General features: G+C 49.6%; 4 protein-coding genes across 4 annotated transcripts; 2 read left to right on the plus strand and 2 right to left on the minus strand.

The window, feature by feature from the left end:
* Window positions 1–28: 28 nt before the first annotated feature.
* Window positions 29–1,917, minus strand: VTN31DRAFT_3523 (uncharacterized protein; the record flags this gene model as incomplete). The annotated part of the gene is made up of 4 exons (XM_069403812.1): window positions 29–676; window positions 731–1,157; window positions 1,215–1,594; window positions 1,654–1,917. 4 exons carry the CDS (start codon window positions 1,915–1,917, stop codon window positions 29–31), a joined length of 1,719 nt encoding a protein of 572 aa, XP_069260848.1.
* Window positions 1,918–2,955: 1,038 nt separating this feature from the next.
* VTN31DRAFT_3524 (uncharacterized protein) lies at window positions 2,956–4,434 on the plus strand (the record flags this gene model as incomplete). Its single annotated transcript, XM_069403813.1, has 4 exons — window positions 2,956–3,674; window positions 3,735–4,033; window positions 4,087–4,188; window positions 4,247–4,434. The coding sequence occupies 4 exons, from the start codon at window positions 2,956–2,958 to the stop codon at window positions 4,432–4,434; spliced, it is 1,308 nt and encodes a 435-aa protein (XP_069260849.1).
* Window positions 4,435–5,161: 727 nt separating this feature from the next.
* On the minus strand, window positions 5,162–10,463 carry VTN31DRAFT_3525 (uncharacterized protein; the record flags this gene model as incomplete). The annotated part of the gene is made up of 4 exons (XM_069403814.1): window positions 5,162–7,363; window positions 7,414–7,503; window positions 7,560–7,834; window positions 7,889–10,463. The coding sequence occupies 4 exons, from the start codon at window positions 10,461–10,463 to the stop codon at window positions 5,162–5,164; spliced, it is 5,142 nt and encodes a 1,713-aa protein (XP_069260850.1).
* A 3,737-nt stretch (window positions 10,464–14,200) lies between these two features.
* Window positions 14,201–15,637, plus strand: VTN31DRAFT_3526 (uncharacterized protein; the record flags this gene model as incomplete). The annotated part of the gene is made up of 2 exons (XM_069403815.1): window positions 14,201–15,465; window positions 15,535–15,637. The coding sequence occupies 2 exons, from the start codon at window positions 14,201–14,203 to the stop codon at window positions 15,635–15,637; spliced, it is 1,368 nt and encodes a 455-aa protein (XP_069260851.1).
* Between the last annotated feature and the right edge of the window lie 66 nt (window positions 15,638–15,703).

Here is a 15,703-nt window from a genome sequence, read left to right on the forward strand (position 1 = left end):
ACTGCCCACCAACGCCATTCATCCGGAATCAAACCGCCGCCATTTCCATGCTCCTGCCTTTGACCGAGCGCCATTCGAGAACAAGAGCTCCGAAGAGCGACAGACCACACATAGCCACGGCAACATAGAAAGTCTCCGTAACGGCTTTGTTGTAGCTGTTGAGGACAACGGATAGCATATCTTCCGGAACAACACGGCGCAGCATGGTTGCTCCAGCCTTGAAAATTTCCGCGGCGTTCACACTGGGAGCGTCCGCCTCTAGGTTGCGAATAAGCTGGTTGGAGAAGACATTCTCCCCAACTGAGATGAATATCGCTCCTCCCAACGATTGGGCAAAAGTGATGATGGCAGTCGCATGTGGGACATCCACAGCAGGAAGACTGGCCTGGACGGTGGTCAAGGCCTGCTGGAATCCGAGTCCTGCCCCAATGCCAAACATTGCCTGGTATCCGATCCACTTCCCCGGACCACTATCAGGTTCAAGAGTGGTGAGGAGTCCAATCCCTACCGTTGCCAGAGTTGTCGCAGCGAGCATAAATGGCGTATAATAGCCCACGACACTGACGAGACCTCCCGAAACAATGGAAAAGAGTGACAGACCCACGATAGCTGGAAGATTCATGATTCCAGACTTGGTGGCAGACACGCCTTTGATTGCCTGGAACCAGATTGGTAGCTTGGGATTGGAGTCAGCATAGTTCTGAAGTGTAGAGACATAGGAGGAACTCACGTAGTAGGTCATTACGAAGAAAGCGGCGGTAAAAGAGAGCGCATACCATGACGCGCCCGCAACATTGCGATTCTTGAGCAAGCGGGGAGGCAAGGTAGCTTTGTCCTGTTGCCAAACCTGAATTAACCCGAAGCATATGAGCAAGACACCAAACACCACAAACAGGGCAATTATCCTGCCATTCCCCCAGCTGTAAGTCGATCCCCCCCAGTGCAGCGCTAAAAGTAGGCACACAATTGTTGGGAGGAAGAGGAATGTGCCGGGAAGGTCCATTTCGAGCAGTTGCGCCTTAACGCCCGCCGCCTGCTTTACCGATTTTGGAGATTTGAAAAAGAAGACCAAGAATATCACCGACACCAGGCCAATTGGCAGGTTGATATAGAAACACCAACGCCACGATACGTGATCAGTAAACGCGCCGCCGAGCCTGAAGGGCTGTCAGTTATCATGAACCCAAACGAAGTGCACTGGCGTTGCGGCGTACAGAGGTCCGAGAATGCTAGAGAGTCCGTACACACAAAATACGAGACCAGTGAATGTAGGGCGCAGCCGCAGCGGTACTATTGTTCCGACGATGATAATCGATCCCGACACGATTCCGGCAGCTCCAAGTCCAGCAATTGCACGCCCCACTATCAAGCCTTCAGAGTTGGGGGTGATGCCGCTAACAAATGACCCCAGTTCGAAGAAGAACAATGCCAGCATGTACACCCATTTGATTGAGTAGAATGTGTACAGCTTTCCGTAAATCAGGGTCACGGCGGCGGTCGTGAGTGGATATGCACTGCCGTACCAGCCGACATCGTTAAGGGAATTGAACTGATCAGTAATTTTGGGGATTGCAGTGGCTATGATAGTATTGTCCTTTACCCGACTTGTCAACGAGTGCATGGTAATCGATGTCTGAGATTGATGGCACCTACCAAAGCCATGCAGAACACACACAGGCAGACTGCCAGAGTGGTCAAGGCGACCTTCCACTTCGATGGGTATGCCTGTTCGGGTTCGGCGTCGTTTGTTTCCGGTGATTCCACTCTCTCTTTTGTGGAATGGGTGGGATGAGCATTTTCGGCGGCCGTCGTAGCTTCGGTTGTACGCTTCTCCTCAGGCCCCGAAGTCGTCAAGGCTTCCTGGCCATGTGAAGTCGGCTCCTGCTGACTGCTGCCACTTGAAAGCGCCTGGAGCATCTCGGGCGCCGGAACTGACATGGCTTGCATATCACGGCAGGATTGTGGCGAGTGAACGGAAAGAGATGCGTGACCAGAGAAGAAATGAACAAAGGAGGCTGCTGGATGACTCAGGCAGCAACATGGAAGTTATTCTTGCTGGAAATCAATCCAAAGCAACAATATTCCGATCCTAACTAATTGCGACGGCTGAGTTTTGGCGGTCAGTTGCTGGCAGGATCTGTTCGGGGCAGTTTCTGTGTTACCCAACTGTTCTTTTGTGATGCAAACCGAAATATACGGAGTAGTATTGATGTCGGGGGAGAAACTGGCACTGCCGATCGAACTTGAGCGTTGCCAGCGTCGATCATTAGGTACATACGACGCATCTTGCACATGGCTGCATGACTAGTGCCGGCCTGTATGTCTGGTTGCTGCGTTGTCGATCACTACTAGGGTGTGGCTGCCCGGTCTGTGGGACGCGTCGCCGATCACATTTAGTTCTTGAATGCTGGCAGAAGGGCAGCCAAAGTACGGAGTTTTCGTATGCCATGATTACTTTGACGTCCGCGTTTACAATAAAAACTCCGGTATTGTATTGGTAACTCTGGTTGATTCCTCGACTTTTCGTCACGATCCTAGGTCCTTGGTAATTCGTGAATCTCTGTAGAAAAGCTGGTGGCTAACGACAGCGTCAATCTCTACCACAGTCCAGGAGCCAAAGGTGCTTCTCATCTGGTCAACATGTGGTCAGAAACATCTCTATTTGTTGTATCTTTTATTACAGGCATCACAGTTCATCTCTGCTATTTCCGTCGAGGAGAACATCATCTCTACCCATTGCGATGTCTCCAGTTGCACCTCGGAGCAGTACTGCTGGCTGGGGCATTGCTACAATATGGTACGGATAGAGCTGCTTTCAATGCTTGGATAACGACGACCCTCTTGGGGATCGCCTACCTCGTAGGGCTGTATTCCAGTCTCCTTGTATACCGAGGATTCCTTCATCCACTTCGGGGGTTCCCCGGCCCTTTCGGGGCCAGATTCTCCGCATTTTGGATGTCATGGCAGCTCGTGGACAAGCCAGCCTTCCAAAAGCTCCAGGAACTACACGAGCGATATGGTCCGATTGTCCGCGTCGGTCCTTCGGATCTCTCGATCGCTCTCCCAAGAGCTGTCAGCGCGGTTCATGGACCCAAATCGCCCTGCACAAAGAATTCATTCTATGACATGACTGCACCCGTCCGATCCCTTCACTCGCATCGAACTAGAGCGGTTCATGATCGTCGAAGAAGGGTATGGAGTCCAGCATTCAGTGACCGAGCGCTGCGAGGATATGAGACACGCATCCGAGTGCATCGACAGAAGCTATTCCAGGCCCTGGCTGCCCATGCAAATGAAAAGATCAATATCAGCGACTGGTTCAACTTTTACAGCTACGACGTGATGGGAGACCTAGCCTTTGCAAAGAGCTTCCACATGCTGGAAACGGAGAGCAACCATTGGGCTTTGAAGGCATTGATCGACGGCTTTTTCCCGTTGGAGCTGTTGCTTCCCATGTGGGTTTTTCGCCTTCTTATGGCTATTCCTGGCCTTGCAAAGGATTTTTGGCAGTTCGCAGAATTCTGCAAGCAGCGTTTGACGGATCGGATGCAACGTGAGCCAGACATTCCCGATATCAGCGCCTCTCTGCTGGCGCCCGTTGGAAAGAGAAAACCGAGTCCAGAGGAAATGAACCAATTGATGGGCGATACGCAGTTGATTATCACGGCGGGAAGGTATAGTTCTGGTGGAATGCAATTCAAGATTCACGGACTGTGCTAACCAAAGTTTCGCAGTGATACCACCGCCTTAACCCTCACCACCATTGTCTACGAGCTGGCGCGAAGGCCAGAAGAAATTGCCAAGTTGCGCGCAGAGCTTGAACCTTTTGAGCCAGACAGCAATGGCGAGTTTTTGCACGAGAAAATTGCCACTCTACCTCACCTCAATGGCTTCATCAACGAGACGCTGCGTTTACAACCGCCGATTCCGAGCACAATCCAGCGAAAAACCCCGCCCGAGGGTATTGAGATTGACGGAATTCACATTCCAGGCAATATGACGGTATTCTGCCCGCAATATGTTATCGGGCGATGTAAGTAGCGACTTTGACAGCACTAATACCGCATTACTGACGCAAGATCGTAGCCGAATCGGCCTACGCGTCCCCGGAGAGCTTCATCCCAGAACGCTGGTACAAATATCCCGAGACGGTCAAGGAGCCATCAGCGTATGCGCCATTCAGCATCGGTGCGTAACACCGCTCTTCTGGCGCTGGGGAGTTCCGGCTGATTCAAAACATTCGCAGGCCCCTATGCATGTATCGGGAAACCCCTTGCGTTGATGAATATCCGCACCACAATTGCCCGACTCATTTCATCTTTTGACATCCACCTGGGCGACGAAGACGAGATCAAATTCAAACAGAGCATCCGCGAGCATTTCTCGACGTGTATTGAGGAACTGAATGTTGTTCTGACTTTGCGGACCGAGTAGTTGGCAATTTATCATCAAATCGTGTTGAGAATGTAAGGCTGAGTCCGGGGCAATCAAATGAGCTCAAAAATCATTTCACATAGTCGTATGTATTGTGCTCGTTGGTCTCATCGTAGTGGTGGATTGGACGCTGGTAGGGTGGGAGCCCCTGAAAAGTGAAATCTTGACTGTTAGAACTTCAATTGAAGACTTTTCTTCAAAAATTCAGAGGCCACTGAAATTGAAAACGTTTTTGGTAGCGCCAAGCCCAATTTGTTTACCAATTACGAGTAGCGGGCCAATACACGAGCTGTGCTTTGATAGAGTGGGTCCGTACTATGATGATGGACCCATCGGATCTAGTTAGCCTAATTGGCTTAAAACAGCCAAGCAATTGTTGCACGCTAAAGATTTTAAACTTTCAAGATCGAAAGGACGTTTGTCGGCGACTTGGCGGCGCCGGTGACACGGCAGCTTGGAGCGCTGGACGCCTCCCAAGGTTGGCTTTCAGCCCTAACCCTTGGGCTACTCCTAACCCTACGTAGCTTACGCCTGAACTCAACCTCTACTCTCAGATACCTCGTCAATTGATTTATTGACGATCGACTCAAAGGAAAAAAAAGTAGGCTACACCGAAACTCCGTGTTTCAACTATCAACCCGAAACCCAGAACCATCATGATGCGACGCGATCGGCCGGACGCCGAGTTCGGGACTCTTCCAAACACCGTGACCTAGTAGCCAGCTAATTACACTCCCATGAGAAACTCCTTCGCCAGCCGCTTCACCTCATCGACGTCCAATCCCACGCTGTCGCACTCTCGACACAAAAGCTCACCCAAGCGAGATTTCAAATCCATGTGACAAATTTGTCTGTCCAACAACAGGCTGCGGAAACAGTCGAGTAAAAGAGAAATCACGATGTTGACATAGTTTTGGGAGAAATGATCAGTGTCGTACTCAATGCGCAAGGTCAGGCGATCGCGGACCGCGTGCCATTCGAACAGCATCGCGAATTTCGATCCTTCCGCCCAAATCGGCTCGGATGACACGCCTTCGATGGGGAGCTTGTCCCCATTTTGCCGGTCATCGTGGAAAGTTACTACGCAGTCGAAGATGTGCTGGGAATCCGACGGGTATGGGAGGCCTAGGTGATTCATGAGCGAAGCCCATGGTAAAGCGTGAGACAGTGCGGATTGTGACGATTGCTTGACGCGCCCAATCAGTCCCATCGAATTGACCCTGCCGGCATCTGTAAAGTTGATACGGATAGCAAGAGGCTCCAGGAAAAGGCCGACCACTGTGCGGTCCTCAACAGAGGGCCGATTGATGTACGGCGACCCCAACATGACGTCGTCCCTTTCGCACAAGACCTGCAGAACAAGGCCAGTGACAGTCAAGCCGAATTGGTGAAGCGTGAAACCGCCATCAGCAGCCTCGGATTCCAACTTGTGGAACAAATCATCTTGGATCTCAGTCAACAGCGAAGTTCCTCGGTACGACCTGCGGGCTTCGGGCTTTCGGTCAACGTGGAGTCCATCGAGATAACTGGACCAGAATTGGAGCTTTTCGGATTCTACTGGTTGATCCCAAACTGTCACGTCAAAATACTCCCGTGTCACTGGAGATAATCTCGAGCCGTTGTAGGCAGCGGCGATCTCTCGTAGCAGTTGCTCCATTGCCGTCAAGTCGCCAATGACATGAGAAATGTTCAGAAGGAAATGGGTCGGTGAAATAACAGCAGAGACAAGTTCACCTCGCTGTAGATCGAACGCTTGATTTACCAGATCTTTCTCATCCATCAATGCGACTGTTTGCACCTCAATTGGAGCTTCCGAGATCACCCGTTGCACGTTGTCATCCTGCACGACAAACTTCGAGCGCAATATAGAGTGTCGGTTCAGAACAGTTCTCACTGCAGACTCCAGTTGCGGCAGGTTGATGGTAGATGGTAGTCTTGCCAGGAAAGGAATGTTGAAGCTGGTTTGCCACTCAGAGTTCAGGTATCGATGCACCCATATCGCCTCTGCAGATGACAATCTCTCCTTTCCTTGAGACTTGGTACTTTCCTCCTTTGGCAGATTCGCAGCATTTTTCGAGGAGATTTGCTTTGATTTTACCAAAGATGTCACCTCATCTAATGTCGTCGAGAAAATGATATCCTTGACAGTCACCTGAACACCGAAACGTGATCGAAGCCGAGACGCAAAGGCCAATAGTGAAAGGGAGTCTCCCTGCAGCAGGTCATCTTCATGCGATTCAGAGTCCGGCCGTTTGATTCCTGTAATATTTCGCCATTCCTGCCGAATGATTTCTGCGAGCTCTCCGTTCGTAGAACTACCAGCGCTTTCCGAACGAGACTGCGGCACTCTGGCCTCCAGAGCTTTGAAGTCCAACTTTCCCGCCTTGTTACGGGGAAGAAAGTCTTCGGCGTAGATGTCTTTCGGAACTGCGTGCGGAGGTAAGTTGGCCCTGAGCTCCCTCTGCAAGCCGCTGACGTCCACATCTCCTGGTTCCACCCACAGAACGATGCTATGATTGTTTTTGATGGCGACAGCCTTTCTGACGTTCCGATCACATTTCAATGCCACATTGGCGATATCGTCAAGGTTCACTCGGTAACCGCTGACTTTGACTTGGCGGTCATTGCGTCCAAGAACGCACAGTGTCCCGTCGTCAGTCCAATAGCCGATGTCACCAGTTCGGTACATCAACTCTTCTCCACCCCACGGAACGAATGGGTCTCGAACAAAAGCGGCGGCAGTGGCCTCCGGCATGTTCAAATACCCTCGGCTAATTTGAATACCAGCGACGAAGACGTGCCCAAACACGTTTGGCGGAACGAGCTCTAGATGATCGTTGAGAACATACATCCTAACGGATGGAACCGGTTTTCCGACTGTCACAAGCTTTCCGGGTTCGATTTGCTCATGAGATACGTAAATTGTCGCCTGTTCATTGTCAAGAATCTGCTGAATGAGACCGTTATCATTCAACGTACCTCTGTTGGGCCATAGGAATTATACATCTCTCGTCCCTCCGACCATTTATCCGCAATTGTCTGCGTCAGAGGCTCGCCAACCGTGTAGAGCTAGACATTCCACTAAGTTTTCCTCTCCTCCAGACTAAAAACACTGGATGACTCACCAGCTTAATGTTTGGATAGTCTGCGGGGTCAAGATCAGCGAGCACCGTAGGTAAAAGCATGGCTGTGTCAACGCTATCCAGGTGAGTGTATGGATCCATGTTGCTTTTTCTCAGAACCAATGTGGCACCATAACAAAGTGCACTATAGATCTCGTGGATAGCGCAGTCGAATCCCGGTGCGAGAAACTGAGCGATTCTTCGCCCTGGTTCGCTTCTAAAACGAGATTCATAGACTGACTGCAGAGCTATGACGCCGCGATGCTCGCAAATAACGCCTGCATGTTTCTCAGTATGGTATTAGAAGCGAGGGAAGCGTGAGCATGCCTTACCTTTGGGAACACCTGTTGACCCCGATGTAAAGCAGACGTATGCTCCATCGCCTGACTTCTGCCTTCTCCAAGGACTTGAAAGCGGTGCAACGTTGCTCTCAAGTATTTGATCGATGGCAACAGCAAGAGGCCCTCCTGGTGCTATATCAGTTATTTGCGAGCTCTTGGGCAACAGTAGGAGCTTTGCTCCGGCCCTGGTCAGCAGCTGTTGTTGGTACTCTTTGGTGTAACTTGCGTCCAACGGACAGTAGATGACATTCGCAATCAACATCGAAACCACTCCCACAATCCAATTCATGGATCGATCAGCCAAAACAGCCACAATATCCCCAGAATTTGTCAAAGACTGGACGACGTTCGCCACCCTTGCCGCGGACCTGGCCAGCTGATGGTATGTCATTACAGACGAGTCTTTTTGGAGTGCCGGCTGGTCTGCATTTGCCGCAGCAGCTGCGGTGAAAAGACTAGTCAGAGTCGCGTTGATTTCTTCCCGCTTCGTTGCTTTTTCATCATAGCGACCCATTTGAAGCAAAGTTTTCTTGACAGATGGAGGGAGCTGGTTGACTAGACACTCCCCGACAGTCATAGTACCGCTAACCAAAGACCGTATTAGATTCTCGTAAATCAAAGCCATGCTGTGAATGTTGCTCCTTGTGAACTTGTCCGTCTGAAAGAGAAATTTTACTTCCCAATCTGCCTCGATGATGACGGTTAGAGGAACAGATGTGGCTTCTTTGACCTCAGGGGATTGAAGTGGCTTGATCACCGTTGTCCCCAGTTGAAGACCAGAATCTTGGATTGTCAAGACCGTTGCAAAGCGTGATGGGGTTCCAGGAACGTCTGAAAGTTGGAGAGACGCCAACCGCTGAATGCTCCGATGCGTTTTCTGCAGAAACTCAATCGATGTCTTCGATCGCTCAATTCGATTCACAAATGGCAATGTGTTGAACAACGGACCGACAACAGTGGAAGCCCACGAAAATGGTAGATTCCTCCCAGAAAGCACCGCCCCAAAGATGACCGTGTCAGAATTTGTGAAACATGACAGTAAAAGAGTCCATGCAGCATAAAACACAGAGGCGGAAGTAGTCTGTGCGCGCTGCGCCGTCTTTTGCAGTTGGGCTCTGTCAACAGCGAGACGAAAACTGTATTCAGCAGCCCTTTGCGCTTCAACTGATCTTGTCTCGGGCAACAGAGGCTCGCCGGTGGCTACGGACAAAAATTCCTGTTGCTCCTCCCAGAACCTGCGTGCCTCCTGATCTAGCCCTACCCTCATCTTCTCCAGATCGTTAGCCGCAACCGTGAATGGGATCGACGGGGACCAATGTTTTCCTAGTAGCGCCAAATCGACCTTCTCGAAAATCAATGATGCGGATGCCCCGTCGATCAGTGCGTGGTGAGCAGACCAGATGAAGAGGCACTCGTTTTCTGGAAGCATGCTATTTTGAAAATGCAGCACATGAAAAGCGGTACCAAGACCGGTTATTTGATTGATTGTGCGCAAGACTTGACTTATCTCTTCGTCGGACGTGACGATGCTCTCGAGCCATCGAAACTCGACAGTATCGTCAATATGCATCATGGGCTCAACGTTATCAGTATCGAACCGCGTCCGGAAAAGAGGTTCAGCGGCAGCAACCGATTCCCAAGCTCGTCTCAATTTGGGAATATCTTCTGATCGATACCGACTCATATGCTTTACGCAATTGACAGCTTGATCCTCCAGACTGGCCAGGATGAGCCTTTTTTGGAATGGCGTCACGGCGACGTGGCTTTCCGCAGAATGTACCTGGCTGCTCATCTCCCCAATATCTTGTATTTGCGGAGCCGTTTGTCTGCATTGGTGGATCAGATCGTTTAGAGATGTCGTTGTCAAAATTTTCTCAACTGGGACACAGTAACCGTGTCGACGGCAAAAACTGGAAAGCTTTGCTGCCGCTAAAGAATGCATGCCTTGAACGACAGGAGGCAATTCCATGTCAATCTTGGAAATAGGGATGTCGAGAACGTGACTGAGGCCATCGAGAAGTGTCTCTTCCAGGCTGTCATAGGTACGGTCTTCCAATGTGACTTGAGGAATGGCGTTTTTCATAATGGTGTGCAGCTTTTGGGGATCAACTTTGCCATTTGGTGTCAAAGGAAGTTCGTCGAGTGCGAAAATATGGACTGGAACCATGTAAGCCGGTGCCTTGTCTCTCCAGGATGACAGAAGAGCCGATGTGTCGACAGATGAAGGCACAACTGCTGTGCACAGCTTTTTGTTAACGATCTGCGAAAAAATGGACGTGATGTTCTGATCCATCTTGATCATGGCGGCGTCAACGTCAAGCTCCAGGTTCACGAGGAACCCATGAATTTTTGCGAGTCGGTCTCGACGTCCACAGAATTCAATCACTCGCTCGTAATCTTCGCCGAGAGCCCACCGGCCCAAGTCGCCAGTACGATAAGTTGTCCGTCCCCGGCATTCCAGGAACTTCTCGCGAGTAATAGCCTCATCTTGCCAGTATCCGTCTGCGAGGCATGGTCCGGAAATGCATATCTCCCCTTCTCCTCCAATCTCATCAACGGGATTCATTTCACGATCGGCCAGCCAGACAGTCGACCCACAAATGCTGCGTCCCAGCCGTGTCGTCTGGAATTGTCCAGTTTCCTCGTCGACAGATATTTCTCCAGTTAAAACAGCGCATGTTGCTTCTGTTGGTCCATAGGCAATCCAAAATGATGCATTTGCTCGTGACCATGTCTCCAGTAATTTCTGCGAGGGCGTCTCCCCGCCAAGTACTACACGGTGTAGGTACGGGTAACTGGTTGGCGAAGTTGGGGGATCAAACGTCTCCAAAATCGACGGCGTGGCAACAAGAATCGAACATTTCCTGGCCCTCGCCTGAAAGTTGAACTTATTTGCCAGGACTACCGTGCCACCATTGCAGATTGTGCTAAACAATGTCCCCATGCATGCTGATTTCTGCAGTCAGAAAAGAACTTTCCAAACAACACATGTCCCGTACTCACCGTCGAAAGCAATTGATAGAACAAGCAAGACGCGATCATTTGGTCGCACGTCATAGTTGAACGACGGAGTAGACACAAACCGAGCAACAGAACTTTGCCGAACCCGCACACCCTTTGGTCTATTTGTTGTTCCAGACGTAAAAATAACACACATTAGATCGGAATAAACGAAGCGACGCGATGAATCCCCATCGACATTTGTAAACGTCCCCTTCGACAATGGCAACCGAATTCCCGTGGTATTCACGATCGCTGGGTCGCTTCCCGTGTACATTACCACCCCCATGTTAGTACGGCTCAGAACATAATCCACTCGGTCCGCCGGCCACAGATCTCTATCAATCGGCACGTATGCGCAACCACATTTCAAGATTCCCAAGACACCCACGACCATTTGCACGCAGGAACTTGTGAGGATGGGGATTGTCTGACCTGGCTTGACACCATGACTCTGTAGTTGAGAAGAAACAATCGATGATTGGAAGTCAAGCTCGGAGTACGACAAAGTCTCAGAACCATCCTCGACAGCTATGTGCGATGGAAAGCTCTTCGCAACCGAAAGAAATTGATGAAGTACTGACTCAGACAATGTTGAGCCCATTGTCTTTTCTCCGTGCCGACGAGGTGGTACACAGCGTGCAAAACGAGAGGACAGTAGTCTCAGACGTCTTATGAACGACGAACGCAGTGAGCCGGTTCTGTATCTTGGATGTAGAAGATTCAAAGATCTTGACGACTCTTTTTCCATTCTAAAGATCAATCAAAGTATAGGTTTGCCTCGGTGTGACATTCAATTTTGATACTTCCAGCCTCGAAGTTTTGATCTCTTCATCTTCGAAGATCGAACGCATAAACCCTCCCACTCTCAGCATAGGTCTGAGCATGGTGCCATCGTTAGCGTTCATTGGTTTCCTTCTCTGGTGCATTTCCCTACTCGAAGGTCGGACACGCCCTTCCTTACGGTTCCAGTCCAGCTCGATGCGTATGCGCCACGTTTGAATTTGGTGCTTTGTTTCCATTCAAAAACAAGGGAAGTGGCTAGATTTCTCGTGGGAGCTTGGAATCTTCATTTACACTTGACAATACATAGATCCACTCTAGGTGCATTAGAGATGACGGGTCCTGTGCCTGTCATACTACGTCCATATCCACGTACCAGAAATTGACCCAGTTGCGAACCAATTGGACAAATGGCAGGGCTTAGTAGGAGGCTTCTCGAAGGAGCAATAAAGAACAAGCAAGGTGCACAATCATGCGCAATTGTTGACTGTATGGTGCATTCCCAGTAAGGACGCGAAAAATTAGTAACGATAACCTAGCTGCCAACTTCCTGAGAACATGTGGCGTGTTACCCAATAGATACCGATTCAAGCCGACGAACGGACTTCAATATCGCCGAAGTGTCCCGAGTCTCCGGCGAGACGTTTGGAATCTGGGAGGAACCTCGTGATGGTGTTCCGGTGTTCCCAATGGATTCAGCCAGCCCGACACGCGGCATTTCAAAACACCCTGGTCATGCGGTGCAAGGTGTTCCTATCGATTGGAAGTGGGAAGTGACACATGTGATGTGCAGGGAATCATTAGTATTACTGATGATCATCATCAGTAAGTGATTTTAGACGCCAAGTTAAAGAACTGTTCTCCGTTATGTTTTTTTGACTCGAAAGGTACGGAGTACAAAACTCCGTTAATCTTGCTCACTTGACGAAGAGGTTGCGGAAATCAAGATCCGTGTCAGCTCCTAATAAATGGATCCGTCACCAAAAAAGCATGATCACAAGCCAAGGACGGAGTACGGAGTACTTCTACGAGTGGTAACCTACCTACTAGGTACCTAGGCACCTTGGTAGGTAGTGTATGGGTCACATTGGGTTGGAAAGGAGGCTCTACCAGTCCCAGTCCTTACTGTACGACTGCAGGTACTCCGTACTATGAAACCTCAAGCTCCTTACCTTCTCATTTCCGGAAGGCTTTCATTGCTAGTACTCCGTACTGTGCTCCAAAAATCTGTTCAGCTGCACTCTTGTTGGAAATTCCCTCCATGAACGGCTACTTTATTTGACACATTTTTTCATTCTGGGACCTCGCAATTGGGTTAAGTTGCGTTTCCCCTTCTGGGCTACGATCTAGTGGGATGCTATGACCCCGTCCCAGGTTGTGTCTGGCGTGAGTGGCGTCTGCTATTGATAGTAGATCCTACTGTGGCAAGACAAGGAGAATAGTAGAAAATACCTACAGGACCTGGTCGTACACATTAAGGGGTACTAATTACTAACGGTACGTAAACGAATGCTTTCCTTCAAGCGAGAAAGAATCTCAGGAGTAGAGCCTGGTCAAGCCCTCTGGTAACCACGAGTAGAGTAGTAGGCATACCTGGTACCTGCAAGCTGTATCCGTCCGTACGAGTATCGTATTCGTGACTTTACGCGCAACGTCACTATGAAGTATCGAGTGTTAGTACGAGTACTCATGATTAATTACTCCGTATTACCTACCATACTGTAAGGAGCACTCCGTACTCGTACTAAGAAAGGTACTAATACGGCATCTTAGGTACTTACGACAACAAGGTTAACTAGTTACCTACTGTACAGAGTACTTACTCGTACTATATAACTCCCTACATACTCGTAGTTACAGTTCCACAAGTTACCGTAACCATTCTGATAGACGGTATTACTCCGTATGACCCGATTGTTAGTACGAGTACGGAGTACGGAGTACACCGTACTGTTGTTTAAGGAGACTCGGTTTGTAGGTAACATCCGATTTGCAGTATCTCCATAATACAGTACTTCGTACGGAGTACCCCTAATCGCGTATCACGTACTTCATACAATACCAAAAATACTTCGGTAACTATTTTGGTACTAGGTTACTTGGTACGGTATCAAACATAGTCCAAGCTCGCCGTGTGACTCCGTAGGAGTCACTTGAATCCAGTACCGAACTTCCACTGGCCGAACATGATTGATGCGTTTCCTTCATTACAGGATTGCGAAGTAATACCACTTCGGCTCATCGGTCTCCTTTTACTATTCACAGCATGGGACGAGGTTGGTCCATATCGCCACAAAAGTTCGGTGCTACCTGTAACGTACTTGTTGTACTCGATTGAGTTGCCATCAAAGCCGTTCCACTTGCCTGCATCCAAATCGCAGATCTGCGTAACCACGAAACTTCAAAGTCAAATGAGACCTATCTCATTGACACTTGGAGCACGTACAGAATTAGAAATGAAGCAGAAATATCCCGGACATTGTTCAATCTTACTATCTTTCTCTCGAGTAAGCACACACCATGCTGCTTCGGCGACTGTTTCGACGGAGAGTGAACCAAGCCCAACAGCGGTCAACCAGCACCAGAGAAACTCCCACTGATGCGAGAATGTCCTCAGAAGCCAACGATTCTCCGAATCCTCTCACTCCGTTCCAAGTGCTCAGTCAGATGCATATTTTCAGAAATGAGGACGAGAAAGCCTGGTGGGATAGCACCGGTCCGGTCTTCGTCAAGATGATGGCCGATGCCAACTACGACATTCATCATCAGTACAAGTACCTTACCCTTCATCAGAACTATGTGGTCCCTTTCCTGGGACCATTTCCCAGAGAGGAACGGAAAGATCGATGGATGAGCAACATCACGCCATACGGCTTGCCCTTCGAACTCAGTCTTAACTGCTCGCATAACATCATCCGCTACTCGTTTGAGCCGGTTACTGCTCGGGCTGGCACAACCGAGGATCCGTTCAACAAAACCGCAATGGACCCATGCCTCGAGCAGCTTTTGGAATTGGACAGCGGTATCAACACCACATGGTTTAACCACTTTCGGAAAGAGCTTGTTGTCACGGAGGAGCAAGCTGTTTCGCTTGTTGCTCAAGACAAGGTTCGGCCAGGTCCAGGCAAAGGGCAGCATCATTTTGCCATTGATTTGCAAGATGGAAAGTTCATGTTCAAGGCGTACTTCTATCCGCCCATGAAGTCTATGGCCACTGGTGTCCCTGTTGAGAAGCTGCTCTTCGATTCAATTCGCAAGGGGGATATCAAAGGCTCGCTGGCGGATTCAATCGCAACATTGAAGGGGTATCTTGAGTCTACACGTCGCTCTGGAGACGATCCAAGCCCGGGAGTGACCTCTCTCTTTGTGTCCTGCGATATGATCGACCCCAGTGAAGCGCGCCTTAAGTACTATGTTCTTGATCAGCACGTAAGCTGGCAACGAGTGGAGGACCTGTGGACTCTGGGTGGTCGACGCTCCGGTGATCCCTCCAACGCCGCCGGCCTCGCAATTCTCAAGGAACTATGGGACCTTCTCCAGGTACCGGAAGGTTTCCGTGATATGTCCTGGGGCTATTGCGTCCTGGGAGAACCGCCAAAACATCTTCTACCAACATTCGCGAACTTCACCCTTCAACCCAACCATCCGAACCCTGAGCCACAGGTGTATCTGGTAACTTTTGGAATGAATGACATGCACGTTGCCGACGCCTTGACAGTCTTCTTCGAGCGGGTTGGCTGGACTGAACTTGCGAAGAATTATAAGAAGAATCTTTGCTCATATTAGTAAGTAGTCAGCTCGATCACATGGTTATATTGCATTTGCTATTCGCGAACATGCTAACTGTCATACAGCCCTGACAAGGATCTCACCAAGACAAATCACATTCAGGAAGCTGTTTCCTTTTCCTATCGAAAGAAGAAACCATATTTGACGGTCTATTTCTCGCATTTGTGAACTATACTTGTTGGCACTAGTAGAATCCTTGATGGAATGCAGACAAGCTTGCTTCAAAGAACTACT

This window comes from Thermomyces dupontii (genome assembly GCF_041956625.1).
Source record: "Thermomyces dupontii strain NRRL 2155 unplaced genomic scaffold VTN31scaffold_3, whole genome shotgun sequence".
Taxonomy (NCBI): Eukaryota; Fungi; Ascomycota; class Eurotiomycetes; order Eurotiales; family Trichocomaceae; genus Thermomyces; species Thermomyces dupontii.